We start from the raw sequence: 25,498 nt of genomic DNA, 5'->3' as shown, positions 1-25,498 counted from the left end.
TGCTGGGCTCCGGCGATCCTTCCGCCTCAGCCTTCCAAGTAGCCAGAATTACAGGCATGCGCTACCACACCCAGCTGATTTTTTGATTGATTGTAGAGATGAGGTCTCGCTGCCCAGGCGGGTCTCGAACCCGCGGGCTCAGGCAATCCACTCACCTTAGCCTCCCAAAGGCGCGGGATTACAGGCTGAGCCACCGAGCCTGGCTAGATGTTTTAATGATTATATCTGATGATTCCAAGATCTTAGGTCTGTAAGTTTGTTTTGGCTCTCTATTGTTACTGATACATCTTGCTAGTTTTTTCTTGTTTCCTTTTGTACCCAGTATCTTTATGTTCTAAATATTGTATCTGTAATATTTATGAAAATAATTTGAGGCCTAGTATGTTGCTTTCTTCTCTAAACAGTTTTTATGTTTTCATCTGCCAGATGTCTGAGGGCACTGCCAGCCCAAGGCCAGCTTACATTATGATCAAGAATAGAGGTTTCATGGACAACAATAATGACAGAAAACTGGACAAACTGGACTGCAGGTTAGCGGAGTGCAGGTCAACTAATTCACCATTACCTTGAGGATGTTTCTCTTTGGAGACCAAGCTTAAAGTGGGGGTGGTTTACATCTACTTCTATTTTCTTGGTTATCTCACCAAGTGTTATTTGAATACTATCTATATATTTATGACTTCCAAATTTATATCTTTCACACTGACCTCTTCCTTTGACTTCAGACTCATACATCGGAGTGCCTGCACAACATTCCAGTTTGGAGGTCTAATGGGCATATCAAACTTCATATGTAAAAAGCAGACCCTTGAGTGTTTCTTCAAATAAATCTGTTCTACCTCAAGCCTTCCACCTCTCGGTAAATGAAGCCATCGATCACCTACTTGCCCAGAACAAAAATTAGAATTTTCTTTACATCCTGTCTCCTCGTTCTTTCCAACTCAACTAACAGCCAGTCTTATATGCTTATCTTAAGTTATACCCAACATCCTTCCATTTCTTTCCATTTCCGTCACCACCACACTGGTCTACATAGCCGTCTTCTTTTATCTGTATGAATACAGCACCCTCTTAATTGGTCTCCCTGCCTTCATTCTTGCCCATGGATGCTGCATGACAAAATTCCATATAATTGGTGTTCCTTGGAGTTCGAACACACATGAAAGACCTGCTTTTGCTTCCTTATACCCATCATTTACTGATACATTCAACATACTTTTATTTGAGCTTCTTTCATGTGTCAGGCAGTATCCAAGGTTCCGTAGGTATACTAGTGAACAATACCTTCAAAGTTTGTGCTCTTAATGAGCTTGTCTTCTACTTGGATAATATAGACAATAAAGAAATAAATATATAGTATTTCACATGCTGATAGGTGCATTGAAAAAATGATGGGCCGGGCTCGGTGGCTCAGCCTGTAATCCCGCACTTTGGGAGGCCGAGGTGAGTGGATTGCCTGAGCCCGGGTTTGAGACCCGCCTGGGCAACTTGGTGAGACCTCATCTCCACTATAAATCAAAAATAGCCGGGCATGGTAGCGCGCGCCTATAGTCCCAGCTCCTTGGAAGGCTGAAGCGGAAGGATCGCCGGAGCTCAGCAGGTCGAGGCTGAGGTGGCCGGGAGCGTCCATTTGCACTCCAGTCTGGGTGACAGAGTGAGACTCCAACTCAAAAAAAAAAAGAAAAGAAAAAATGATGAGTGTGATATTTATACACAACGTTCATGGAAAGCTTCATTAATAAAATGAAATTTGCGGCTGGGCTTGGTGGCTCAGCCTGTAATCGCGCCCCTTTGGGAGGCTGAGGTGAGTGGATTGCCTGAGCCCGCGGGTTCGAGACCCGCCGGGGCAGTGAGACCTCATCTCTACAATAACCGGGCGTGGTAGCGCGCCCCTGTAATTCCGGCTACTCAAAGGCTGAGGCGGAAGGATCGCCGGAGCCCGGCAGGTCGAGGCTGTGGTGGCCGGGAGTGGCCACTGCACTCCAGTCTGGGCGACAGAGTGAGACTCCAACTCACAAAAAAAAAAAAAAAAAAAAAAAAAAAGAGGCTGTTGCAATATTTTTGGTGAGAACTGTTGATGGTTTAGACCAGGACGGTAGTCACTGGGGTGTAGAGAAGAGGCTGGATTGTGTGTGTGTGTATGTATACAGTTCATCTTATTCTTTTAATAGCCGTTTATTATTAAAGAAGCAGTGCATATGCAGTGTAAATAATTTTTAAATGCAGGCAAATGACATTAAAAAAAATAAAGATGGGCAACCCCTTCGGGTCCCCTCCCCCTGTGGGAGCTTTTCTGTACTCTCAATAAATCCTGCTTTCTAAAAAATAATAAAAAATAAAGACACCACATGTACATTATCTGTCAAAGGTTACCATAGCGGAACAAAAGAATAACCAGTAAACTCGTACCTGTTTCTTAGAACATGGGGAGATTTACTCATCCCATAATCCCAGAGCCGCTCCACTGCAGCAATAAAATAGTGTCGTACTTTCTTCTGAAAGCTGCGGGGACCCTGATTTTCATCCTCACCATAAATGTCAAAATCTTTTTTCATTTCAGTTGAGATGGTATCATCATAGTCAATTTCTTCTTGATCTGACTGAATAGTAGGTGTTATTTCCCTTTGATGGCGTTTCAAGACTGATGGGTTTTGAGAGCACCGCCTTCCAGTTCCTCCTTGGTTTGCCCAGGTGGCTTCTCTTTGGGGCCCACCTTGTCCCTCATTTATTGCTGCTATGGCATGATTGTTTTCACAAGGGTTCGGGGACAAAATGGTGTCCTTTACCTCAAAAGCTGTGTTTTCTGGTGCCTTCTCTTGGAATTTCCACTCTTCTTTTGGTATCTGAGTATCATCTTGATTATCCCAAGCAAGAGGATTTAGCAACTTGGAGGAAGTCTTTGTGGAACGTTCTGTCAACCCTTTCAGAAAGTGAATTTTTCCAGGCCTATTTGCTTTATTCCACTTAATATCTCCCTGTGTTTGCTGAGGAAGACTCTGTTCCATGAGCTCCTGGTGGCCAGGCGGCCTATTGCTAGTTTCTGTAGGAAAAAAGTTCTCCTGATAAATGAATTTATCAGGAGATACATTTCCTTTGGTAAGCAATTCAACTTTGCTAGATGTTCCAGGCAAGTCTGATTTCAAGAGAACAGCATTCTCAAGTTTTTTGTCCATGACTGAGTTTGTGTCATTTTCCCCCAGGGAGCCAGCCTCTCTTTGACCACCAATCATCTCCAAGGTTAGAATAGCTAAAGAAATGTTATTTCCTTTGGCTCCTTGTAAGAAATGACTGGTTTTTTGGACCCCAGAACTTTTCTTCCTACAGGCTAATGCCAGAAGATGAGAAGCATTGTCTTGGGGTGGGATCCTAGTCAGGTCTGTAGGTCTAATAGATTGAAATGCTGATACCCTGGCAATGGGCAAAGCAGATCTATTCATCTGAGTGATGTCATGACTCCTCATAAGACAATCTGATGAGGAAGATTGAGTGGTGGCCCTTTTCTCCTTGTTGTAGTCTATCCGTGTGAGGGTGCCCTGGATCAAATAGTTCACATTTTTGTACCACTGGGTTGAGCTGTCGTTCACAATTGTCCCCTTTTCAAGCTCTATTTCTTCTAGTGGGAGTCTCAATTCTTTCAAAGCCCGCTTACCACGTTGAGCAATAACATTCTGCTGGCTTTGGTTAGGAGACATCCTTGTGGTGCTTAGATATTTCTCTATCATTTGTTTGGTTTGGTTTCTCAAGCCTTCCAAGTTTTCTTCCTCCCCTTTTTTTGAGAAATGGTCCACGCGAATCTCTGTTGTATTTGTTGAATTATTTAGTGACCTGGTGTCTTGAATTACATTTTGCCTAGTGCTCAGTAAGAAAAGGTTCTTCATGAAATTCTTAGTGCCAGTCTCTGTATACACCTGAGGCAAAACTACATTCTCTTGTATTGTTTCATTCCTTTCCATTTCTTCCTGAATTTTTTTTTCTTGGTGGTGTGTATCATTTTCAAGTACATTAGCCAAGTTAGTAAGAGATATGTTTACGCCACTTGGAAAAGTCATTTCTTTGAGTCCTGTGTTCTTTGTCAATTCCTCTTCTCCTACTACACCTTTATTCCTCTCTGACAAGAAATTCTGATCGTTCACAGATTTTTCTGATGCTAAAGATATTAATTGCTTTGGACTGGGGCCTTGATCAAATCTCAGAGAGTTCTTTCCAAGGGTCCTTTTTATCCAATTTGCTGAATCTGGTGGCATAGGGCCCTCTTTTTTTAGGTGGACTCTTTCCATATTTTTGGATGAAGTAGTTTTATTCGATGTATAATTTAGCCTCAAAGCTGTAGTATTTTTGTCATGAATCAAAGACATCACTCTTTGAAACTCAGTATCACTTTCTAATATAGTGTCTTGCCAGACAGATGTACTATTCTCAGGTAATAATGTTGGGCCATCAATATGAAACTTTCTATTAGTTGCTGAATTATTGGATTCTTTGTTTGTCTTTACCAAGGAGATATTAACTTTAAATAAAGCATTATCTTTGGTCAACAAAGCAGACTCGTGAGCTCTTTTCTCTTTATATAACCTATCATTCTCCGTTGACAATACATTTTTTCCCAGTGAAATTTCTTGACTACTCATTAAAGCTGCTTCTAACAACTTGGAGTCATTATTGCCTTCGCTCAAGCTCAGAGGTACCCCAGACTCAATAAAGGGAGATGACATTTTGCCAAATACAGTGGTGTCTAAGGAACCTGCTGCCATATGGTCTGGTGAAATTGTTGGTAAAGTCATTAGATTATTTGATGAATTGGAAACTTTTAAATCAAGTTTCTTCAACTCTACTGCTGTAGTTGTCCCCAGAGTCTCACTGGGTCTGAATTGGAGGCCTGGCTCAGGAGTAAATACCATGTCCCCACTGTGATGGAGCTCTGGCCTGAGGCGTGCCACTTCAGATAGGCCCTTGTTGCCGTCTGTCACTCCAGGTGAATAACCATCAGAAATAATCTCATATTTGGCTTCGTGGAGATCAGATACGGATAACCTATATGGCGTAGGATCCTGTCCCAAGAGCGCCAACAAATCACTAGAGGAAACACTTTGTACTTTAAGCATCTGTGTTCGCTCTCCAAACTGAAGGTCAATCTTCTCTATGTCATTTTCTGGAAGTGTGGTGGTTTTAAATTGCTTTTGCCTGGTGCTAGGGTGCCTTGAATTCTGGGAGAAACTTCTAGGTTCAATGACGTTATTTTCATTTGGCAAGTATGTTGAAATATCTTCATATGTGTCCTCATAATAATCGCCAGTGTTCTTGTTACAACTAGAAACCTTCAGTAAGGCTGTCATGCCTCTGTTTCGAAAGTCTGAGTTGTGACACCCCAGAACCCACAGACCTGGAGATGAGGAAGAATAAGACTCTGGTTACTCATAACCCACATTCCAACAAAGTTCTGTGTCAAAGGTTCTCTCCCTTTCCCAGATAAATGAAAAAAATGCCAGTTAGTACCATTATAACATAGGTCATTGGGCTAAATCCCTGACACACATAATAGTGCAACAATGATGACATAAGTGGGGGTTTTTTTGCATTAGCGCAGTAGTGTTATGCCTGTTTGTGACCATGAGAAAGAGCTATGATAAAAAATTAATAGATATTGGGATAAAAATGTGAAAATGTAATTCATATACACAATAGTGGAGAGTCAATAGTCACAAATAACTCTCTGATGATGACAGTGACTTAATTCATTTATCAGCTGTGTGGCTTTGAGAAAGTCACTTAAGCTCTCTGAGCTGTAAGTTTCTAATTTGCAAATGAGGCTAATAGTATCTACCCCATCATAGAATACATTGAAATCACATTACATAATGCATAGCATTCACTGTCACCTATTTCCAGAATATAAGTAAGCACAAAGGAGCAGCATTTAGGTCTAGGACTCACCTAACATAAAACTCTACCACAGTGCTAATGATATTCATTTCTACTATGAGCAAGATTAGCCAATGCCCTGGTGCTAATGTAGATGCAGGGGCATATGGGACAAAATGCATATTTACCAAGTTACCCATCATGGAAAATCAACACCCTTGTCATCACACAATCTTTGCAGGCAAGATCTTAACTGCATCCAGCTTCCCCTCAAAAGGAAACCTTCTCCAAAGTATCTTCAGCAGAGCCCTGTGACATAATGAGATGTCCATAGACAAGGTTTCTATGGTCAAACACATTTCGGAATCACTGCACCTTTCTATGTGCATCCAAATTATGAATAAAATGGAAAAGGAAAATAAAAACACTGTTTTCATGTGCAAGGACTAAGAAAACCTACCTCTAATGCAACTAGTCTCAGAAAGTGACTGCAGAATGTTAGCCACCAAAATAAAGGAGTATATCAAACAAGAGTCGGACATAGGCTCAGATCCAAGAACTGGGCACCTATCCTGAGGAAGAATGAACAGAAGTCCCAAGGTGATAACTGAGCCTCAGGCCTAGAAAAAACTTAGAGACTGGTGCAAGGAGATGCACAGCTCCAGGAGGTCACAAGCTAAGCAAAAAGGAACACACTCTGTGATGGAATTCTTGAAAAAAGATAATAACGAAAGGAAGACATTATAAGAACAGGAAAGTAATGAGAAATTCTGGTTAGTTCTGGTGCATGCTTATAGTCCCAGCTACTGGGGATGCTAAGGTGGGAGGAACATCTGAGTCCAGGAGGTCGAGGCTGCAGTGAGCCATGATCACATCACCGCACTCCAGCCTGAGTGAGAGTGAGACCCCAGCTCTGAAAAAAAAAAAATAATTAAAAACATGTCTTAAATATTTAAAAAAAGAAGTTCTGATGAAGTTACTTATGAAAATTGAAATGTAATGCTATTTGGTTACACAGTAAACAGTATTTATTTAGTCATAAGAATGTGGTTTTACGAAAAATAGGGACATAAGTATATCATATATTTGAGGATTGGGATCCCAATTTCATGATATTTAAAGCATATTTTTAATGATGGAAAACCAGATCAGGATTGGAACTAAAATGAACAATTTAAATAAGGTTTTTTTATTCTTAAAATTCCATAGTTATAACTGAGACCAAATTACTATCTTCCTTTTCCTTAGGAGGACAGTAATTGGGTGAGAAAAGATGAAAGGCACGTCAGTAAACAGGTCTAGAATGACATACCAAACTGAAAACAGAGCTTAACTCTGAGATGGGCCTGGGATTAAGAATGGCAGTCAAGAGGGACTTTAGTTTTATCTGCATTGGTTGAATTTTTGTTATAAGAACATCTTTTTTACCCGGGTGTGGTGGCATGTGCCTGTAGTTCCAGCTGCTTGGAAGGCTGAGGTGGAAGGATTGCCTGAGCCCAGTGGGTCAAGGCTGGGGTGGCTTGAGTGTGCCACTGCACTTCAGCCTGGGCATCAGAGTGAGACTCCGACTCAAAAAAAAAAAGAAATCTTTTTGTATTACACATGTGACTAAAAACACATCAAAACATTATAATTAATTTATAAATCTCAATCTAAGAACTTAAAAAAGAGTTTGTGCTTTAAAGAAAAAGTCAATAAAATAGATAACAAAATAAAAAAATTAAGAAATGTCACATATATAAAATTTGAAACAAAAAAGATAAATAATTACAGATACAAAGAAAATGAAAATAATTAAAATTCCCGTGATGACATCTCAGCTGCCAATCTCCTTCTTCAACTTCTGACACAGGCATAAGCTACCTGGCCAAGTTTGGGACTTGGTCAGCACTACAGATTTATAGGCCAGCCTCCTGCCACTGTGATCTAACCAGGGTTTTCAGGGAACTAATTAATTCTATAAGTTGTTATCCACTCTTGGAACTAGTTACTATCAAAGTAACTCAGAGACACAGAGCCTAGCTGATTACAAGCCTGCACAGGAAGTAACAGGAAGTAAGAGGAGAGAGGCCACCATAGTAGAAACTAGAAATTGAACAGAGATTAGTTTACCTTTACTTTTCTTCTAGCTGTTGAGTTGAGAAAGCAATTCAACATCTACCAAGTAAACAGAGAATTAGGCTAAGAGCAAGTTGCTTATCCTCTTTGTTAACAAACCTTGGTCAGGACATATTTGTACCTTGTTTGAGGACAAGAGAAAGTATGCAACCTGTAAAATTTCTGCAGACCAAGGAGAAAAAACAAGACATGAAACTCAGAGGCAGTACCTACTTCTGAAAGTAATCCACTGTAGATTCTAGAGGAAAAGTGGGAACAAAAATCTTGGTATACCAAGATTAACACAAGAAGACATAGTTTCCATAACTTAAGATCAAAAACTATCTTCTATGTTTTAAAGTCACAAAGCGTATACACAAGGTACAATGGTAATTCAACTGGATGAAATAGAAAGGAAGAATTATAAGGAAACTTAAGACATAATGTCAGATTATAGGTTTGTGCATGTGTTCTAATAAAACTTTATGTACAAAAACAGGCAGCAGGCCAGACTACCTAAGGACCATAGTTTGCTAACTCCTGATGTAGATGGTCACCCATTGTGCCTTTCATGGAGCATCAAAAGATAAGCTGTTTTTAACATGGTGGAGAAAAGTCTGGCCTTTTTTCCTGTTCCTTTCAGAAATTACCCCAAAGGAAAAAAGACACAACAAACTTTTATCTTCACTTAAACCAGAAGACATCTGAAACCAGGAAACCAGGAAACCACAAAATAGAGTAAGTGCAGTCAATGTCAAACAGGTATCAGAAGATACCAAGACAAGCTGGCCACCGGGGCATAGCCAACGTGTACCTCTCTCACCAAGCAGAACAGAGAGGACAGACCCAGCTGCCAGTAAGCTCAGGTGGCTTGAATAGTTTGAGACAGAGGAAACACCCTGCATCCTGCAGAGGTCTCTTTGAATGCATTTGGATCAAGAAAGAGAGAGTCTGAAACTGGGGCACCCCATTCCTGCTGGGTGCCAGGCTCGCATAGGACCAGTAGCCCTGCCTTGTGTTCAAGAGGGGGTGAGTGCTCCTGACACAGTCTGGGTTGATTCCCTTCCTCCCAGCTGCATGTGGGTCATTGGTTCCATGTGGAAGGAGACCTGGTTAGGACACAATGGCTGCATCCGAAGCTCATGCAGTTCTGGGAACACACCCGCATTCTGAACGCCTCTGCCAGTCAGTCCCCAAGTGCATACTCCCCACCAGGGGCACCTGGATCTCAGACCAGGAAAGCTTACCTTTTATTTGCACTCACTCAGTGCCTGCTGCCAGTGTCTGGTGGCCAGCCTCCCTCTCCAGACCAGGAAGCTTTTCCCGCCAGCACCCAAACAGTGGGTCCCCCTGTGACAGGGAATCTACTGTTTTTCAAGCGCAGACTTGGTTGGAATTGGGGGAGATACAAAAGGCACCTGGAAGCACTGTTTCCTGGCAGGAATGTTTCTGGGCTGCAATGGATGAACAGCTGCCTGGGGGCCCTTCCCCCACCTGGTCCCCACATTAAGCTCCCAATCTGACCACAGAAAAAACTGCAAGAGAAAGTCACTGAGTGTGAAGCACTGCCCAGCAAGAGTTGTGGAGCAGAAGTGACTACCCCGCTCTCACTCCCGAGTGAACTATTTTGAATGGCAGAAAAGGCCCTAGGACACCAAGAGCTTATGTAGCTACAAAACAACAATACTAAAAAGTAACAATTAAAAGAGAGGAGATGCTCCTCACAGATAAGGAAGAACCAGTGAAAATACACCAGCAATCCTCAAAACCTTAAAGAGACATCACCTAAAAAAGCAGCTATCAGTTCCCAAACAATGGAAGCCACCCAGAACAACCTGTCCTTGATGAAAGTCACAGAATTCAAATATTGGATGACTAAAATGACTAAGAAAAACCACAAGAAGTTAGAAGAAAAGATCACCCAAGTCATGCAGGAAGTAAAGTTGAGTTGACCAATATGAGAAAGGTCCATTCCAAAATCCTGGAAATGATGAACTTCCTCTTGGAATTTCAAAGCACAATAACAAGCATAGGGAGTAGGTTCAATCAAGCAGAAAAAAGAATCTCAGAGCTTGAAAACTAAAATATGGAACTAATTCACTCTGTCAAAAACATAGAAAAAGGAACGAGAAAGCCTTTGAGAGGTGTGGGACTATGTCAAGAAACCAAATCTACACCTGATTGGTATCCCTGAAGCAGAAGGGGAAACTGAGAACACCATGGAACAAGCGTTCCATGATGTCATCCAAGAAAGTTTCTCACATCTCACTAGAGAGGTGACCATTCAACACAAGAGATTCAGAGAACCCCTCATAAGGTATCACATGAGAAGACCATCCCCAACACACATAGTAATATGCCTCAACAAAGTAAGCATGAAAGTAAAAATCCTAAAGGCAGCAAAAAGGAAGGTCAGACCACCTACTGAGGAAGACCCATCAGAATTGCACCAGACTTAGCAGAAACACTACAAGCCAAAAGGGACTGGAGTCCCACTTTTAATGTTCTCAAAGATAAGCAATTCCAGCCAAAAATTTCCTGCCCTGCCAAGCTAAGCTTCATCAGTGACAGATAATTAAAATTCTTCCCAGACATCCAATCCCTAATATGCTGCCTCTAAATCAGCCCTTCAGGAGATGCTTAAGAAGGTGTTGAACACAGAAACAAAAGAACAGTCACACCTATCACAAAAGTATAGGCAAGCACAAAGTTCACAGATCATATAGATCATTCACAGAAATGAAAATATACACACATATAAATACAAAAGGAAAAACTCCAATGATAGCCAAAAAACAAATACTCATATTAAAAATAGGAAGCCAGGCTTGGTGGCTTAGCCTGTAATCCCAGCACTTCGGGAAGCTGAGGCGAGTGAATTGCCTGAGCCCGCGGGTTTGAGACCCACCCATGCAATTTGGCGAGACCTCGTCTCTACAATAAATCAAAAACTAGCCTGGTGTGGTAGTGCATGCTTGTAGTTCCAGCTACTTGTAAGGCTGAGGCAGAAGGATTGCTGGAGCCCAGCGGGTCGAGGCTGCGGTGGCCGGGAGCAGCCACTGCACTCCAGCCTGGGCGACAGAGTAAGATTACAACTTAAAAAAAAATTGGCAAATGTTTGAATAGACATTTCTCAAAAGAAGACATACAACTGGCAGGTATTTGAAAAAAAATGCTCAACATCACTAATTATCAGATACATGCAAATAAAAACCACACTGAGATATTTCACCCCTATTACAATGACTTTTTGATCAAAGTTCCTCAAAAAACTAAAAATAGAACTACTTTATAATCCAGCAATGCCACTGATGAGTATATATGCAAAAGACAGGAGATCAGAGTGAGTATCAAAGAGATATCTGCACACCCATGTTTATTACGGTACTACTCACAATAGTCAAGATATGGAATCAACCTAAGTATCTGTCAATAGATAAATGGATAAAGACAGTATGGTTCATATACATAATGAAATATTATTCGACCATCAAAAAGAATGAACTTTTTTTTTTTGAGTTTGAGTCTCACTCCAGCACCTAGACTGGAGGACAGTGGCATGCTCCCGGCCACCGCAGCCTTGGCCTGCTGGGCTCCGGCGATCCTTCCGCCTCAGCCTTCCAAGTGGCCAGAACTACAGGCGCACGCTACCACGCCTGGCTAATTTTTGATTTATTGTAGAGATGAAGTCTCGCCAACTTGCCCAGATGGGTCTCAAACCCACGGACTCAGGCAATCCACTCACCTCGGCCTCCCAAAGAGCGAGATTACAGGTTGAGCCACCGAGCCCGGCCAAGAATGAGCTATTATTTGCAACAACATGAATGGAACTGGAGGACACTATGTTAGGTAAAATGTGCCAGACAGAGAAAGACAATTATCACATGTTTTCACTTATATGTGGGAGCTAAAAAAATTATTTCATGGGGATAGAGAGTAGAGTAGAAGAAATAAGGTCTAGTGTTCAGTAGCACAATAGGGCAACTATAGTTGACAATCTTTTTTTGTATATTTAAAAATAACTAAAAGAGTGGAAGTGAAATATTTCTAACACACATGATAAATGTTTGAGGTGATAGATCTCCCAGTTACCCTAATTTGACCATTGCATGTGTATGCTTATATGCAAGTATCACGTGTACTTCATAAATATGTGCAACTATTACGTATCTATAAAAATTAAAAATTGACCCTTGAGAAGTAAAGACAATTTTTAGAACAAAGACTTTTAAGTTAAATACTTTAGTTGGTGCTGTCTTTAAAATGCCTTGCAATTACCAAAATCACTTGAATGGTTTCATATCTGCCCAAATATGAGCCAGTAGGCCAAAAAGCGTATGAATGGTCAGTGAAGCATTCACAGCTGCTAGTAAGAGACTACGATAAATAACTAACCTGGGTTTTCCATTGACATGAAGACAGTTTCTCCTGAGAATGGGAATAGGGTAAGTGTGTCTTCATAAACCATTTTGTGTTTGAAGGTATATCCGGAGAAGAAGACAGAAAGGAAGTCAGTCTGTGCTCCAATGCTTAAAATGTACCAGTATGCCACCTCATGCAAACAAACGGACAACTGCAAGCTGTCAAAAACATAGCCATTGATGCCTGCAAAAGCAATGGGGAACAAGAGATTAGACAGTATCCCAGATTAATTATTTTGCATCGTGATTGTCATGATACAATTAGGAATTATTGTATGTCATGCCCATAACATAATTCCCGAGATATTATATCTTTCCCCAAAAAGTAGATTAATACTTAACCAGTTGTCTGAAGCCCAAAGTGAAGAGAAATAGAAAATACACAGAGGAGAAACCAGGAAAAAAAAAACCTTTGAGCTTAAAGTTAACATTTGGTAATGTTCTGGATGCAAGGAAATGAAAGAAGCAGGACAAATAGATGCTTACACCAGATTCCTGTTTCATAAGGAGTAAATGCTGTAAATGAAAGAATTGATTCATACAATTGAAATATTGGTTGCCAATTATAGAAACGTACTGTAACAATATTAAGTGTCCCAGATTTCATAACGTCACTGAAGTTACATAAGAGAAAAAAAATATTTTTTGAGTCGTGGTCTCACTCTATCACCCAGGCTAGAGTGCATTGGCACAATCGCGACTCACTGCAGCCTCCACCTCCAGGCTAAGGCGATATTTTTGCCTCAGCCTTTCAAGTAGCTGGGACTACAGGCGCATGCCACCATGCCTGGGGAATTTTTTTCAACTTTGTAGAGATGAGACTATGTTACCTAGGCTGGTCTCAAACTCCTAAACTGAAGCAGTTCTCCTGCCTCAGTCTCCCAAAGTGCTGGGATTACAAGTGTGAGCCACCATTTCTGTCCCCAGAATATCTTTATTCTCAGGAAATGTGTACCAAAGAATTGAGTGGCAAAGGCGCATGATGTCTGCAACCTATTTTCAAATAGAAATAAGTAATGAAAGTATGTATATAGAGAAAAAAGAAAATATAGCAAAATTTTAAAAATTGGTGAATCCAGGCAAAGGGTATATGTAAGTTCTGTGTATTATTCTTGTAACTTTACTGTAAGTTTTAAATTATTTCAAACTAAAGAGCTAAAAAAAAGCAACACAGGCCTTAGTCTACAAAAGGTATTGTTTCTGAAAACCTCTACCATACCTCCATCCACTCAATAAACATTTGTCTACTTTGTTACTAGTTATTGTGCAAGGTGGATGCCCATAAACCACTAAGCAATGCTTAAACCCTAGCTTAGGGCAACTAATTAGGAATCAAAGTTTCTTTTTCTAAACGGCATTGAGAGGTATGACAAAGTTATTGTAATTAAAACTGCGGTCTTCATGCAGTAATAGACTTATCAAACAATATAGAGTCCAGAAATCAACAAGATATGAGTGGTGTCAGGCAAGGTGGCTCACACCTGTCATCCCAACACTTTGGGAGGCAGAGTCGAGAGGATTGCCTGAGCCCAGGGGTTCGAGACCAGCCCGAGCAACTTGGTGAGACCTCGTCTCTACAATAAACCAAAAAATTAGCCAGGCATGGCAGTGTGTACCTGTGGTTCCAGCTACTTGGAAGGCTGAGGCAAAAGGATTGCCTAAGCCCAGCACATCGAGGCTGCAGTGGCCATGAGCATGCCACTGCATTCCAGTCTGGTTGACAAAGTGAGACTCTGACTCAAATTAATTAATTAATTAATGTATTTAAAAAGATATGAGTGGAAATTAAATATATGGTAAAGACGGCATCTCAAGCCAGTAGGAAAAAGAATGAGCTGTTTGGTAAATGATGGAAAATACGACCATCCATTTAGAAAAATAGATTCCATTTCATTTAGCCTCACTAACAACAGTAAACTCCTGTTAAATGAATCTCAGCTTGGCCTTAGGATGCCTCTGTACTTGAGTCCTTACTAACGGAGTGCCGTCTGGCTTAGTGCATTAACCAACTGAAAGCCTAACTTAGGAATACACTTTTGTAAAAAACAGCTGAGTCTCAGCCTATGACAGCAGCGGAGCTTCAGCCAGTCGTAGGAGGCAAACAGATTCAAATAAGTCCAACTTTATGCTGTAATCAATTAAGCTACATCTATATCTCATTTATGTTTCTATTCGTAAATACTGCCTGGCCATGTTGTTGGCTGGTGTTCTTTGAACTTCTCCTGGTTCTGAGGGCTGCTGGATTCTAGAATCATGAGATGAAGTCAATTAAGATCTTTAAATTTGTTGTAGTTTGGCTTTTTGACACTCCACATAGATTAAATAATTACATGTCTTTTGTGAAATATGTACTTGCTTCTTTTGGGTACAGTATTAGTCTGCTAGGGCTGCCATAACGAAGTACTACAGACTGGGTGACTTGAATGATGGAAATATGTTTTCTCATACTTCTAACAGCTAAAAGTTCAAGATCAAGGTGTTGTCAGGTTTGGTTTCTTCTGAGGTCTCTCTCCTTGGCTTGCAAATGACCACCTCCTGGCTGTGTGTTAGCACGTCTTTCCTGTGTGCACGTGCATTCCTGGTGTCTCCATGTGTACAAATTTCTTCACTTTATAAGGACACTAGTTGTATTGGATTAAAGCCCATTCTAACCACTTCATTTGAACTTAAATAGACCTTTAAAGACCCTATCTCCAAATACAGTCACATTCTGAAATACGAGGTTTAGGACTTCAACATACAATTTTGGGGGAAGGGTATGATTCAGCCCATAACAGTTATATAACTAACGGTAGATCTCCTGAGTCAATAGGGTATGCATATGTTCAGCTTTAGATACTGCCAAATATTTTCCCAAAGTAATTGCACAAATTTCCGTCTTTATCAGAAATGTATAAGAGCTCTGGTTGCTACTCATCTTTGTCAACACTTGTTAGGGTCAGCCTTTAATTTTAGCCATTCTGTTGTATATATAGTATCTTGTCGGTGGAATTTTTTAAATTTTCGTGGTTCATTTGCTAACTTGTGTATTGCTTATTTCAATTCACTGGAATGTAAGCTCCATTGAGCTTAATTACTAGATTGGCAAATTCTTCTCTGTCTAATCTTTTCAAAAATTTATTTTTTAATTGATAGGAAAAACAGTATCTATTTTTGGTATACATCACAATTTTTAAAATATATATAACATATATACATAGGAATGTCTAAATTAAACTATTTAACATATGCATTACCTCATACATTTATTTTTTCACTTGAAATCTACTCTTGTAGCAATTTTCAAGTGTACAATGGATTATTTTTTTTTTTTTTTTTTTTGAGTCGGAGCCTCACTCGGTCACCCAGACTGAAGTGCAGCAGCCGCTCCCGGCCACCGCAGCCTCGACCTGCTGGGCTCCGGCGATCCTTCCACCTCAGCCTTCCGAGTAGCCGGAGTTACAGGCAGGCGCTACCATGCCCGGCTGATTTTTTGATTGATTGTAGAGATGAGGTCTCGCTGCCCAGGCGGGTCTCGAACTCGCGGGGTCAGGCAATCCACTCACCTCAGTCTCCCAAAGGCGCGGATTATAGGCTGAGCCACGGAGCCCGGCTACAATGGATTATTAATTGTAGTCACCTTGGTGCACACCACATCTCTTTGTTTATTTCTTCTGTACAACTGGAATTTTGTGTCCTTTGACCAACATCTTCCCAATCCTCATCCTCCAAGATTCTGATAACCATTATTTTATTCTGTTTCTATGGGATCCCCCGTTTTTTAGATTCCACATATAAATGATATCAAGCTGTGTTTGTCTTTCTGTGCCTGGATTATTTTAACATAATGTCCTCCAGATTCATTCATGTTGTCACAAGTGGCAGAATTTTCTTTTTCTCTTTTGTAAGACTGAGTAGTATTTCATTGTGTGTGTGTGTATAATAAATATGTCACATTTTATTTGTCTGTTTATTTGTTGATGAACACTTAGGTTGATTCCATATCCTCACTGTTGCAAATAATGTTGCAATGCACATGAGATTGCAGATATCTCTTGATTTCATATCCTTTGGACATATTTGTAAGAGTTGGATTGCTGGATCATATAGTAGCTCTACTTTTTCAGGAACTTCCATTCTTTTTTATTTTTTTGAGTCGGATTCTCACTCTGTTGCCCAGACTGGAGTGCAGCGGCCGCTCCCGGCCACCGCAGCCTCGACCTGCCGGGCTCCGGCGATCCTTCCGCCTCAGCCTTCCCAGTAGCCGGAACTACAGTCATGTGCCACCACGGCCAGCTCCTTTTTGTTTGATTTATTGCAGAGACAAGGTCTCGCCAAGTTGCCCAGGTGTGTCTCGAACCTGCAGGCTCAGGCAATCCACTTGCCTCGGCCTCCCAAAGTGCTGGGATGACAGGCTGAGCCACCGAGCCCGCCGGAACCTCCATTCTGTTTTCCATAATGACTATACTAATTTACATTTTTGCTAATCGTGTGAAAAGGTTCCCTTTTCTCCCCATCCTTGCCAATACTTGTTATCTTTTATAATAACCATTCTAACAGGTGTGAGGTGATATCTCATTGTAGCTTTAATTTGCATTTCCTGATGGTTAGTGATGTTTCGCCTTTTCTTATATACCTGTTGACCATTTGGATTTCTTCTTTTGAGAGATGGCTATTCAGGTCCTTTACCCATGTTTTAATTGGGTTATTTGAGTTTCTGCCATGGAGTTGTTTGGGTTCCTGATATATTTAGGATATTAACCCCTTATCAGATGCATGGTTTGCAAGCACTTTCTTCCATTCTATACATTGTCTCTTCACTCCGTTGATTGTTTCCTTAGCTGTACCGAAGCTTTTCAGTTTGATGTAATCCCAGTTGTTTATTTTTGCTTTTGTTTCCTTTGCTTCGACGTTACAGTAAAAAAGTATTTGCCCAGACCAATGCCATGGAACTTTTCACCAGTGCTTTCTTCTACTGTAGTTTTATAGTTTCAGATCTTAAGTGAAAGTCTTTAATGCATTGGTTGATTTTTTTAAATGGTGTGAAATGAGGGACTACTTTCATTTTTTATATATATACCCAGATTTCTCAGCACCACTTATTGAGAGACTATCACTTCCCCTATTGTGGTGCTCTGTGCATCTTTATTGAAAATCTATTGAACGTAAATGCATACATCTATAGTTCTGGGCTATCCATTCCGTCCAGTTGGTGTATGTGTCTATTTTGTGCCAGTCCCATACTGTTTTGGAAATGATAGCTTTGCAGTAGGTTTTGAAATCAAGTAGTGTCATGCCTCTGACTTTGTTCTTTTTGCTCAACATTGCTTTGGCTAGTCAAGATATTTTGTGATTCCATGCAAATTTTATGATTTTTTACTATTTCTGTGAAAAAATGACATTGGAATTTTGATAGGGATTTCATTACATCTGTAGATCACTCCAGATAGCATGGTTATTTTTACAAAATTAATTCTTCTAATTCATGAATATATTTCTATTTATTTGCATCTTCTTCAATATTTTAGTTTTCAGTATACAGATATATAACCTCCTTGAAAAACAAAATCATCTGATCATCTCAATAGATGCAAAAAGGCATTAAAAAAAAAACAACCTTTCATGATAAAAACTTTCAAAAAATTAGAATGTACCTCCACACAACTAAGGCTATATATGATAACCTTATAGCTAACATCATACTCAATGGAGAAAAGTTGAAAGCTTTTCCTTTAAGATCTGGAATTCCTAAGTATTTTATTTTTTGTACCAATTGTAAATCAAATTGTTTTATTGTGTTCTTTTTCAGATAATTTGTTGTTAGTGTATACAAATGGTCCTAATTTTTGAGTGTTGATTTTGCATCCTGCAAATTTACTAAATTTGTTTATGAGTTCTAACAGTTTTTTGGTGGAGTCTTTAGGCTTTTCTGTATATAAAATAATGTCATATAAAAACAGAGACAATTCAACGTCTTCCTTTCCAATTCAGATGCCTTTATTTATTTATCTTCCCTAATTGCTCTGACTAGGACTTCCAGTACTATCATAAACAGAAGTGGGAAGATTGGGCATCCTTGTCATGTTCCAGATCTTAAAGGAAAAGCTTTCGCTGGGCTCAGTGGATCATGCCTGTAATCCCAGCACTTTGGGAGGCAAGGGGATTGAGCCCGGAGGTTCGAGATCAGCCTGGGGAATTTGGTTTGCTAGATATTTTGTTGAGGGTTTTTGCATCTATGTCCATCAGACACATACGCCTGTAATTTTCTTTTCTTTTTTTTTTTGGAGTTGGAGTCTCACTCTGTCACCCAGACTGGAGTGCAGTGGCCGCTCCCGGCCACCGCAGCCTCCACCTGCTGGGCTCCGGGGATCCTTCCGCCTCAGCCTTCCAAGCAGCTGGAACTCTAGGCGCGCGCTCCCACGTTCGGCTAATTTTTTGATTTATTGTAGAGATGAGGTCTCGCCACTTTGCCCAGGCGGGTCTCGAACCCACAGGCTCAGGCAAATCCACTCACCTCAGCCTCCCAAGGCGCGGGAATACAGGCTGAGCCACCGAGCCCGGCTCAATTTTCTTTTCTTATAATGTCTGTATTTGGCTTTGGTAGCAGGGTAGTGTTGATCTTGTAAAATGAGTTTGTAAGTGCTCCCTTTTTACATTTTTTGTGAAGAGCTTAAGAATGACTAGTATTAATATTTCGTTAATGTTTAGTAGAATTCAGCATTGAAGCCATCAGTATCTGGGATTTTCTTTGATGGGAGATTGTTTTTGCTGATTTAATGTCCATACTCATTACTGATCTGTTCTGTTATTTCTTAATGATTTCTTTTTTTTACCTAAAAAATGGGTATTTTAATAAAACCTTTAAATAACAAATCATCATGGTGCTATATAATTCAATCCAGAAATTAGAAAAATAATTTAAGTTGTTTCATTTCTTCTAGGTTATCCCATTTATTGGTGTGTAATTGTTTATATTTGTCTGTTACAATTTTACACAAACAATTCTTTGTATTTCTGTGGTGTAGGTTGTAATGTCATCTGATTTTTGATTTATTGATTTCTGATTTTTATTTATTTGAGTGTTCTTTCATTTTTTCTTTGTCTAGCTAAAACTTTGTTGATTTTGTTTATCTTTCACAAAGCCAACTCTTAGTTTCATCAGTCTTTTCTATTGTTTATCGAGTGTCTATTTTATTTATTTCTGCTCTGATCTTTATTTTCTCCTTCTACAAACTTTGAGCTTAATTTGTTCTTTTTCTAGTTTCTTGAGGTATTACATTAGGTTGTTTATCTGAAATCTTTGTTATTTTCTGAATGTAGGCATTTATTGCCATAAACTTTCTTGGTAGAAGGGCTTTTGTTGCATCCTGTAAGTTTTGGTATGTTATGTTTCCATTTTCATTGGTCTCAAAATATTTTTAAATTTCCCTCTTAGTTTCTTCTTTGACCCACTAGTTGTTTAGGAGCTTATTATTTAATTTCCACATATTTGTGAATTTTCTAAAAGTCTTCCTATTATTGATTGATAGTTTCATACCATTATGGTTGGCAAAGATACTTGGCATGATTTTTTTTTTTTTTTGAGTAGGAGTCACACTCTGTCACCCAGGTGATCCTTCTGCCTCAGCCTTCCAAGTAGCTGGAACCACAGGTGTGCGCCACCATGCTAATTTTTTGATTTATTGTAGAGATGAGGTCTTGCCAAGTTGCCCAGGCTGATCTCAAACACGTGGGCTCAGGCAATCCTCTCACCTCTGCCTCCCAAAATGCTGGTATTACAAGTGTGAGCCACCGCACCCAGTGACATGATTTCAATGTTCTTAAATTTGTTTAGACTTGTTTTGTGATCTAACATATGATCTACCATGGAGAATGTTCCATGTGTGCTTGAGAAGATTGTGTATTCTGATGTTGTTGGATGAAAAGTTCTGTATATCTTTGTTAGGTTCATTTGGTCTAAAATATAGGTTAAGTCCAATTTGTTCTTACTGATTTTCTTTCTGGATATCTGTCCATTGTTAAAAGTAGGGTACTAGCCGGGCTCGGTGGCTCAGCCTGTAATCCCGCGCCTTTGGGAGGCTGAGGTGAGTGGATTGCCTGAGCCCGCGGGTTCGAGACCCGCCTGGGCTGCGAGACCTCATCTCCACAATAAATCAAAAAATCAGCCGGGCGTGGTAGCACATGCCTGTAATTCCAACTACTCGGAAGGCTGAGGCGGAAGGATCGCCGGTGCCCAGCAGGCAAGGCTGCGGTGGCCGGGAGCGGCCACTGCACTCCAGTCTGGCTGACAGAGTGAGACTCCAACTCAAAAAAAAAAAAAAAAAAGTAGGGTACTGAAGTTCCCTACTATTATTTCAATCTATTTCTTTCTTCAGATCTACTAATATTTGCTTTATAGATTTAGGTGCTCCAATGCTGGATGTATATATATATATATATTTACAATTGTTATATTTTGTTGATGAATTGATCACTTTATCATTATATAATGACCTTCTTTGTCTTGTTTTACAGTTTTTGACTTAAAGTCTATTTTATTTGATATAAACATAAGCACTTTTTGTTCTCTTTTTGATCTTCATTTGCATAGAATATCTTTTTATCCTTTCATGCTAAAGCTCTATGTGTTTTGTCTCTGGTTTTTCATGTTTCTTGTTAATATCTGCACATTTGATGACACAGTCATCTCTTCCAGACTTTATGGGCTACTTTTGCTGTGGAAAGACTTTCCCCTATGGGGGGGGTGAGGATGCTTGCTGAGGGGGATGTAGTGGTTCTGGCACCTGTAATAGGGTAATTGTGCAGTTTCTGTTCAACTGTGTCAGTTGAGGTCAGTGTTGAGAGAGAATGTAGGGATCCTCAGCAGCCAATGTGCTGGTGGTGAGGGTTATTGGAATATATACAAAATATATATCAAGAAAATATTAGGCCAGGTTTGGTGGTTCAAGCCTATAATCCCAGCCCTTTGGGAGGCCGAGGCGAGAGGATTGCCTGAGCTCAGGGGTCTGAGACTAGCCTGGGCAACTTGGTGAGACCTCGTCTCCACAATAAATCAAAACAATTAGCAGGGCATGGAGGCTCACGTCTGCAGTTACAACTACTTGGAAGGCTGAGGCGGAAAGATCGCCAGAGCCCAGCAGGTCGAGGCTGCGGTGGCTGTGAGCATGCCACTGCACTCCAGCCTGGGCGACAGAGTGAGACTCCAACTAAAAAAAAAATTAAAATATTTAAAAATATATAAAGCAATATATAAAACATATAAATATATAAAACAAATATTTTATTATAAAGATGTGGGGTACAATTCAGGGTTAGGCATACAAACGTTGATTATGCAGGTACCCTTGTTGATGAGGTATAAAGCAAATATTAATAGATCTGGAGAAAGAGATAGATTGAAATAAAATAATAGTAGGGGACTTCTGTTTCCCACTTTCAACAATGGACAGATATCCAGGAAGAACATCAGTAAGAACAAATTGAACTTAACCTACATTTTAGGCCAAATGACCCACATCGCCTTTGGTGACGACGGCTGCCATGGTCCTCCCAATCGCTTTTTGTTCAACTAGGGAGGTTGTGGCTGAGGGACTCCCTCTTGGTACTGGGTCTACCTCGTGGTTTCATTCACAGGGGCAGTGACCCAGATTTCTGAGGGACACTTATGGCTTATGGCGTTTCCATGAAGCTCAGGCCTAAGGCAGGAGCATGCATGAAGGGACTACAGCTCTGGGCACTGGTGCCTGGGATCCAGGAACTCCTATTCCTGCACTGGTGACACTATGCAAGGTATGGATACTTATGAAGCAGCCAGGAGAACAGAGAATGGGACCTCAGGCACTCAGTTCTGAGGTGCAAATGCTTGCAAAGTAGCCAAGGAACAGAGCATGAGAACCCAAGGGACTAAGTTAGTGCCCAGGACAGGTGCTCACAGAAAGGTTGCCTCTGGGACCCAGGTGTGAACTAGCTTACTATGGCAATGGGTCTGGAGCCTGGGCAGGCCTAGTGAAGCCACAGAGCCAGGTCTGGAGTGCAGGCAGCTTCGTCTCCGTTCCTGAAGTAGGAAAGGGGTGTGCAGCCATGTGTCCTTCTCTTGGGTTCACCAGGAGGAACGGCTGTCGCTTACCTCGCTTGCAAAAGATGTCAGTGTTCTCTACAGGGCAGGATGCTGGGAACTGTGGTAGTTCCTCAAAGCAAAGCCCCTGCAGTTTTTGCTTTGTTCCCAGTCATCTCTTGGCATATCGTATTTGCCATTTTCACCAGTGATCCTTTTTATGTGGATATTCGTCGGCTTTTTGCTCTACTGTGTTGCTTGCAGATTTTGTGATGGGCCCTTGGGCCCTCTCTGGGCTATTCTGGTATGTGAAGCGTTGTCTATGTTTGTTTTTCTGGTGGGGCGTGAAGGCTAGTATATCCTGCTCCAACATCTTGGTCGCTATCTTCATTGGTGGTTTTCTAAAATGTATTTTTTGACAGATAACACTGAATGTTTCTACCATAGACAACATGATGTTTTGAAGTGCATATACTTGTGGGGGTGGTTAAATCTAGCTAATTATTCATTGGTATTTTAATTTGCATTTTACTAATGACCAATGCAGTTAAGTCTTTTTCAGATGCCTATTCACCATTTATTTGTCCTCTTTTGTAAAGTCTCTGCTCAGGGCTGTTGTCTATTTTTTCCTATTGGGTTGTCTGTTTTTATTTATTTGTAGGAGTACTTTATATATTTCAGACCCAAATTATTTGTATGATAAATGTATTGTAAATATTTTCTGTCATTCTGAGGATTGCTTTTTCCACTCTGTTAATGATGTCTTTTTTTTTTTTTGAGTTGGAGTCTCACTCTGTCACCCAGACTGGAGTGCAGTGGCGACTCCTCGCCACCGCAGCCTTGACCTGCTGGGCTCCGGCGATCCTTCCGCCTCAGCCTTCCAAGTAGCCAGAATTACAGGCATGCACTACCACGCCCGGCTGATTTTTTGATTTATTGTAGAGATGAGGTCTTGCTGCCCAGGCGGGTCTCGAACCCGCAGGCTCAGGCAATCCACTCACCTCAGCCTCCCAAAGGCACGGGATGACAGGCTGAGCCACCGAGCCCGGCAATGGTGTCTTTAGATGAACAGATATTCTTAAATTTCATATAGTTTAATTTATTAATTTCATCTGTTATAGTTAGTGCTTTTGTGGTTTTAACTAATTTTTTTAGTCCAATCTTCTCTGTTTTACAACTGAGGTCACTTATTACCTGTATCTTATTCAGTCTCCCTTAAATCTGAAGACACTGTTCCTGATTTTCCTCCTGCCTGTCTGGCTACTCCTCTTCAGTATCAAGCACAGATTCCATTTGTCAACAAGGGTACTCATTATTTCACCCCACAAACTGGCTTCTCCTCTAGTCTTCCCTATATCAGTAAATGATAAAGCCGCCCTCCCACTTACCCATGTCATAAATCTGGCAACTATTCTTGAGTCCTCTCAGTCCTTTACCCAACATATCTAATCAGTTACCAAATCCTGTGCATTCCATCTTCTAAATAAACCCTGTATAAATCCATTTCTCTCTCTTCCTGCTGCAATTTCCCTATTCATTGTCGGATCCATCTAGAAAATAAATCCCAAATTCTACAATGTTTAAAACACAAAATTATAAAACAAACACCCAAGTCATGAAATATAACATTGTTGGCATCCCCCCAAGCCCACGTGTGTCCATTCTTAAACACACCTCTATCTCTAAGGGGTTGCCACTATCCTGTCTTTTATAATAATTTTGTCCTGACTAGCTTTTACACTTTTCTTCCTAAGTATGTATCTCTAAACTATATAATTTAATTTCATCCACTTTTGAACTTTATGTGAATAAAATAATACTGTATGTATACTTTTGAGACTTGCTGTTTTACTCAAGATTAAGTTTGTGATATTTATTCATATTGTGTGTAGGTTTATTTTTTGTAAATTTTTATTGTCATATAGTATTTCACTGTATGAAGATAGATTATTCATTTTTACTGCTAATGGAAATTCGAGTGGTCTATGTTTAGGTGTCTCTCTCCCTCTCTCCTTCAGGTCTTTCTTTTCTCCTTTCCTTATTTCTCTGTCTGTTTCTCCCTCCCCTTGGTGCCTAGCTCTTTCCTCTCAAGTCCAATCTTCTCTTTCTAAATTTCAAACTCATCTCTATCAGAAACTACATTAGAAATCCCAGTAGAAAAATACTTCTCTTTTTTTTCTTTTGAGTTGGAGTCTCACTCGGTCGTCCAGACTGGAGTGCAGTGGCCGCTCCCGGCCACCGCAGCCTCGACCTGTTGGGCTCCGGCGATCCTTCCGCCTCGGCCTTCCGAGTAGCTGGAACTACAGGCATGCACTACCACGCCCGGCTAATTTTTTGATTTATTGTAGAGATCGAGGTCTCACCAAGTTGCCCAGGCGGGTCTCGAACCCACGGGCTCAGGCAATCCACTCACCTCAGCTCCCAAAGGCGCAGGATTACAGGCTGAGCCACCGAGCCCGGCTGAAAAATACTTCTTTTATCTCAATATCTACATATCATCTTCAGTGAACATGTTTTTCCGGTTCTACTTATGTCACTATATGTCCCTCATTTAATCACTGTATCCATGAAGATGAGATACTTTAACTGTCCAAATACTGTGATAAGTGCCCACCCTACTTGGAACAAGCTGTGGTGGAAAAGGGCGAAATGATGACTAGAAAAAATAAAATAATAAATACCTTGTGCATGATACAATAAAGAAATAATAAAATACAATATTCTATCAAGTGGAAGGAATTCAAAGTCAAAGTCATGAGGTTGGAGACAAGAGAGAGAAAAGAAAATGTTCTGTGCCACTAGAATTAAATACTAAGCATAAGACTCTTGACCCAAATGTTAAATTTGAATCCTTTGGAAGAAAGGAAATATCCTGCACTCTATAAAAGATAAAAATGCAACTGCAAGGACTGAAAAACTAACTCTGGAGAATAATGGACCACTGTCCTTAGAAATTCAAGCTAAGCTGGGCTCGGTGGCTCAGCCTGTAATCCCGCACCTTTGGGAGGCTGAGGTGAGTGGATTGCCTGAGCCCGCGGGTTCGAGACCCGCCTGGGCAGCGAGACCTCATCTCTACAATAAATCAAAA

General features: G+C 40.6%; 1 protein-coding gene across 1 annotated transcript in view; it reads right to left on the bottom strand.

Annotated features, from left to right (window-relative positions):
• LOC103274839 (coagulation factor VIII-like) overlaps positions 1-25,498 on the bottom strand; it is a gene marked incomplete at its 3' end in the record, with an annotated part of 111,613 nt that overhangs the window by 21,803 nt on the left and 64,312 nt on the right. Inside the window, exons 13-14 of the mRNA XM_008072261.2 lie at positions 12,352-12,561; positions 2,410-5,380 (exon numbers count right to left, since the gene is read on the bottom strand). Coding sequence (XP_008070452.1) covers positions 2,410-5,380; positions 12,352-12,561 — 3,181 coding nt within the window. The remainder of the gene's footprint in view (positions 1-2,409; positions 5,381-12,351; positions 12,562-25,498) is intronic.

Source organism: Carlito syrichta, unplaced genomic scaffold (assembly GCF_000164805.1).
Source record: "Carlito syrichta isolate Samal-C Ts95f unplaced genomic scaffold, Tarsius_syrichta-2.0.1 Scaffold314997, whole genome shotgun sequence".
NCBI classification, from domain to species: Eukaryota; Metazoa; Chordata; class Mammalia; order Primates; family Tarsiidae; genus Carlito; species Carlito syrichta.
The sequence above is the reverse complement of the archived record's forward strand: the minus strand, read 5'-3'. Positions and strand labels throughout refer to the sequence as shown.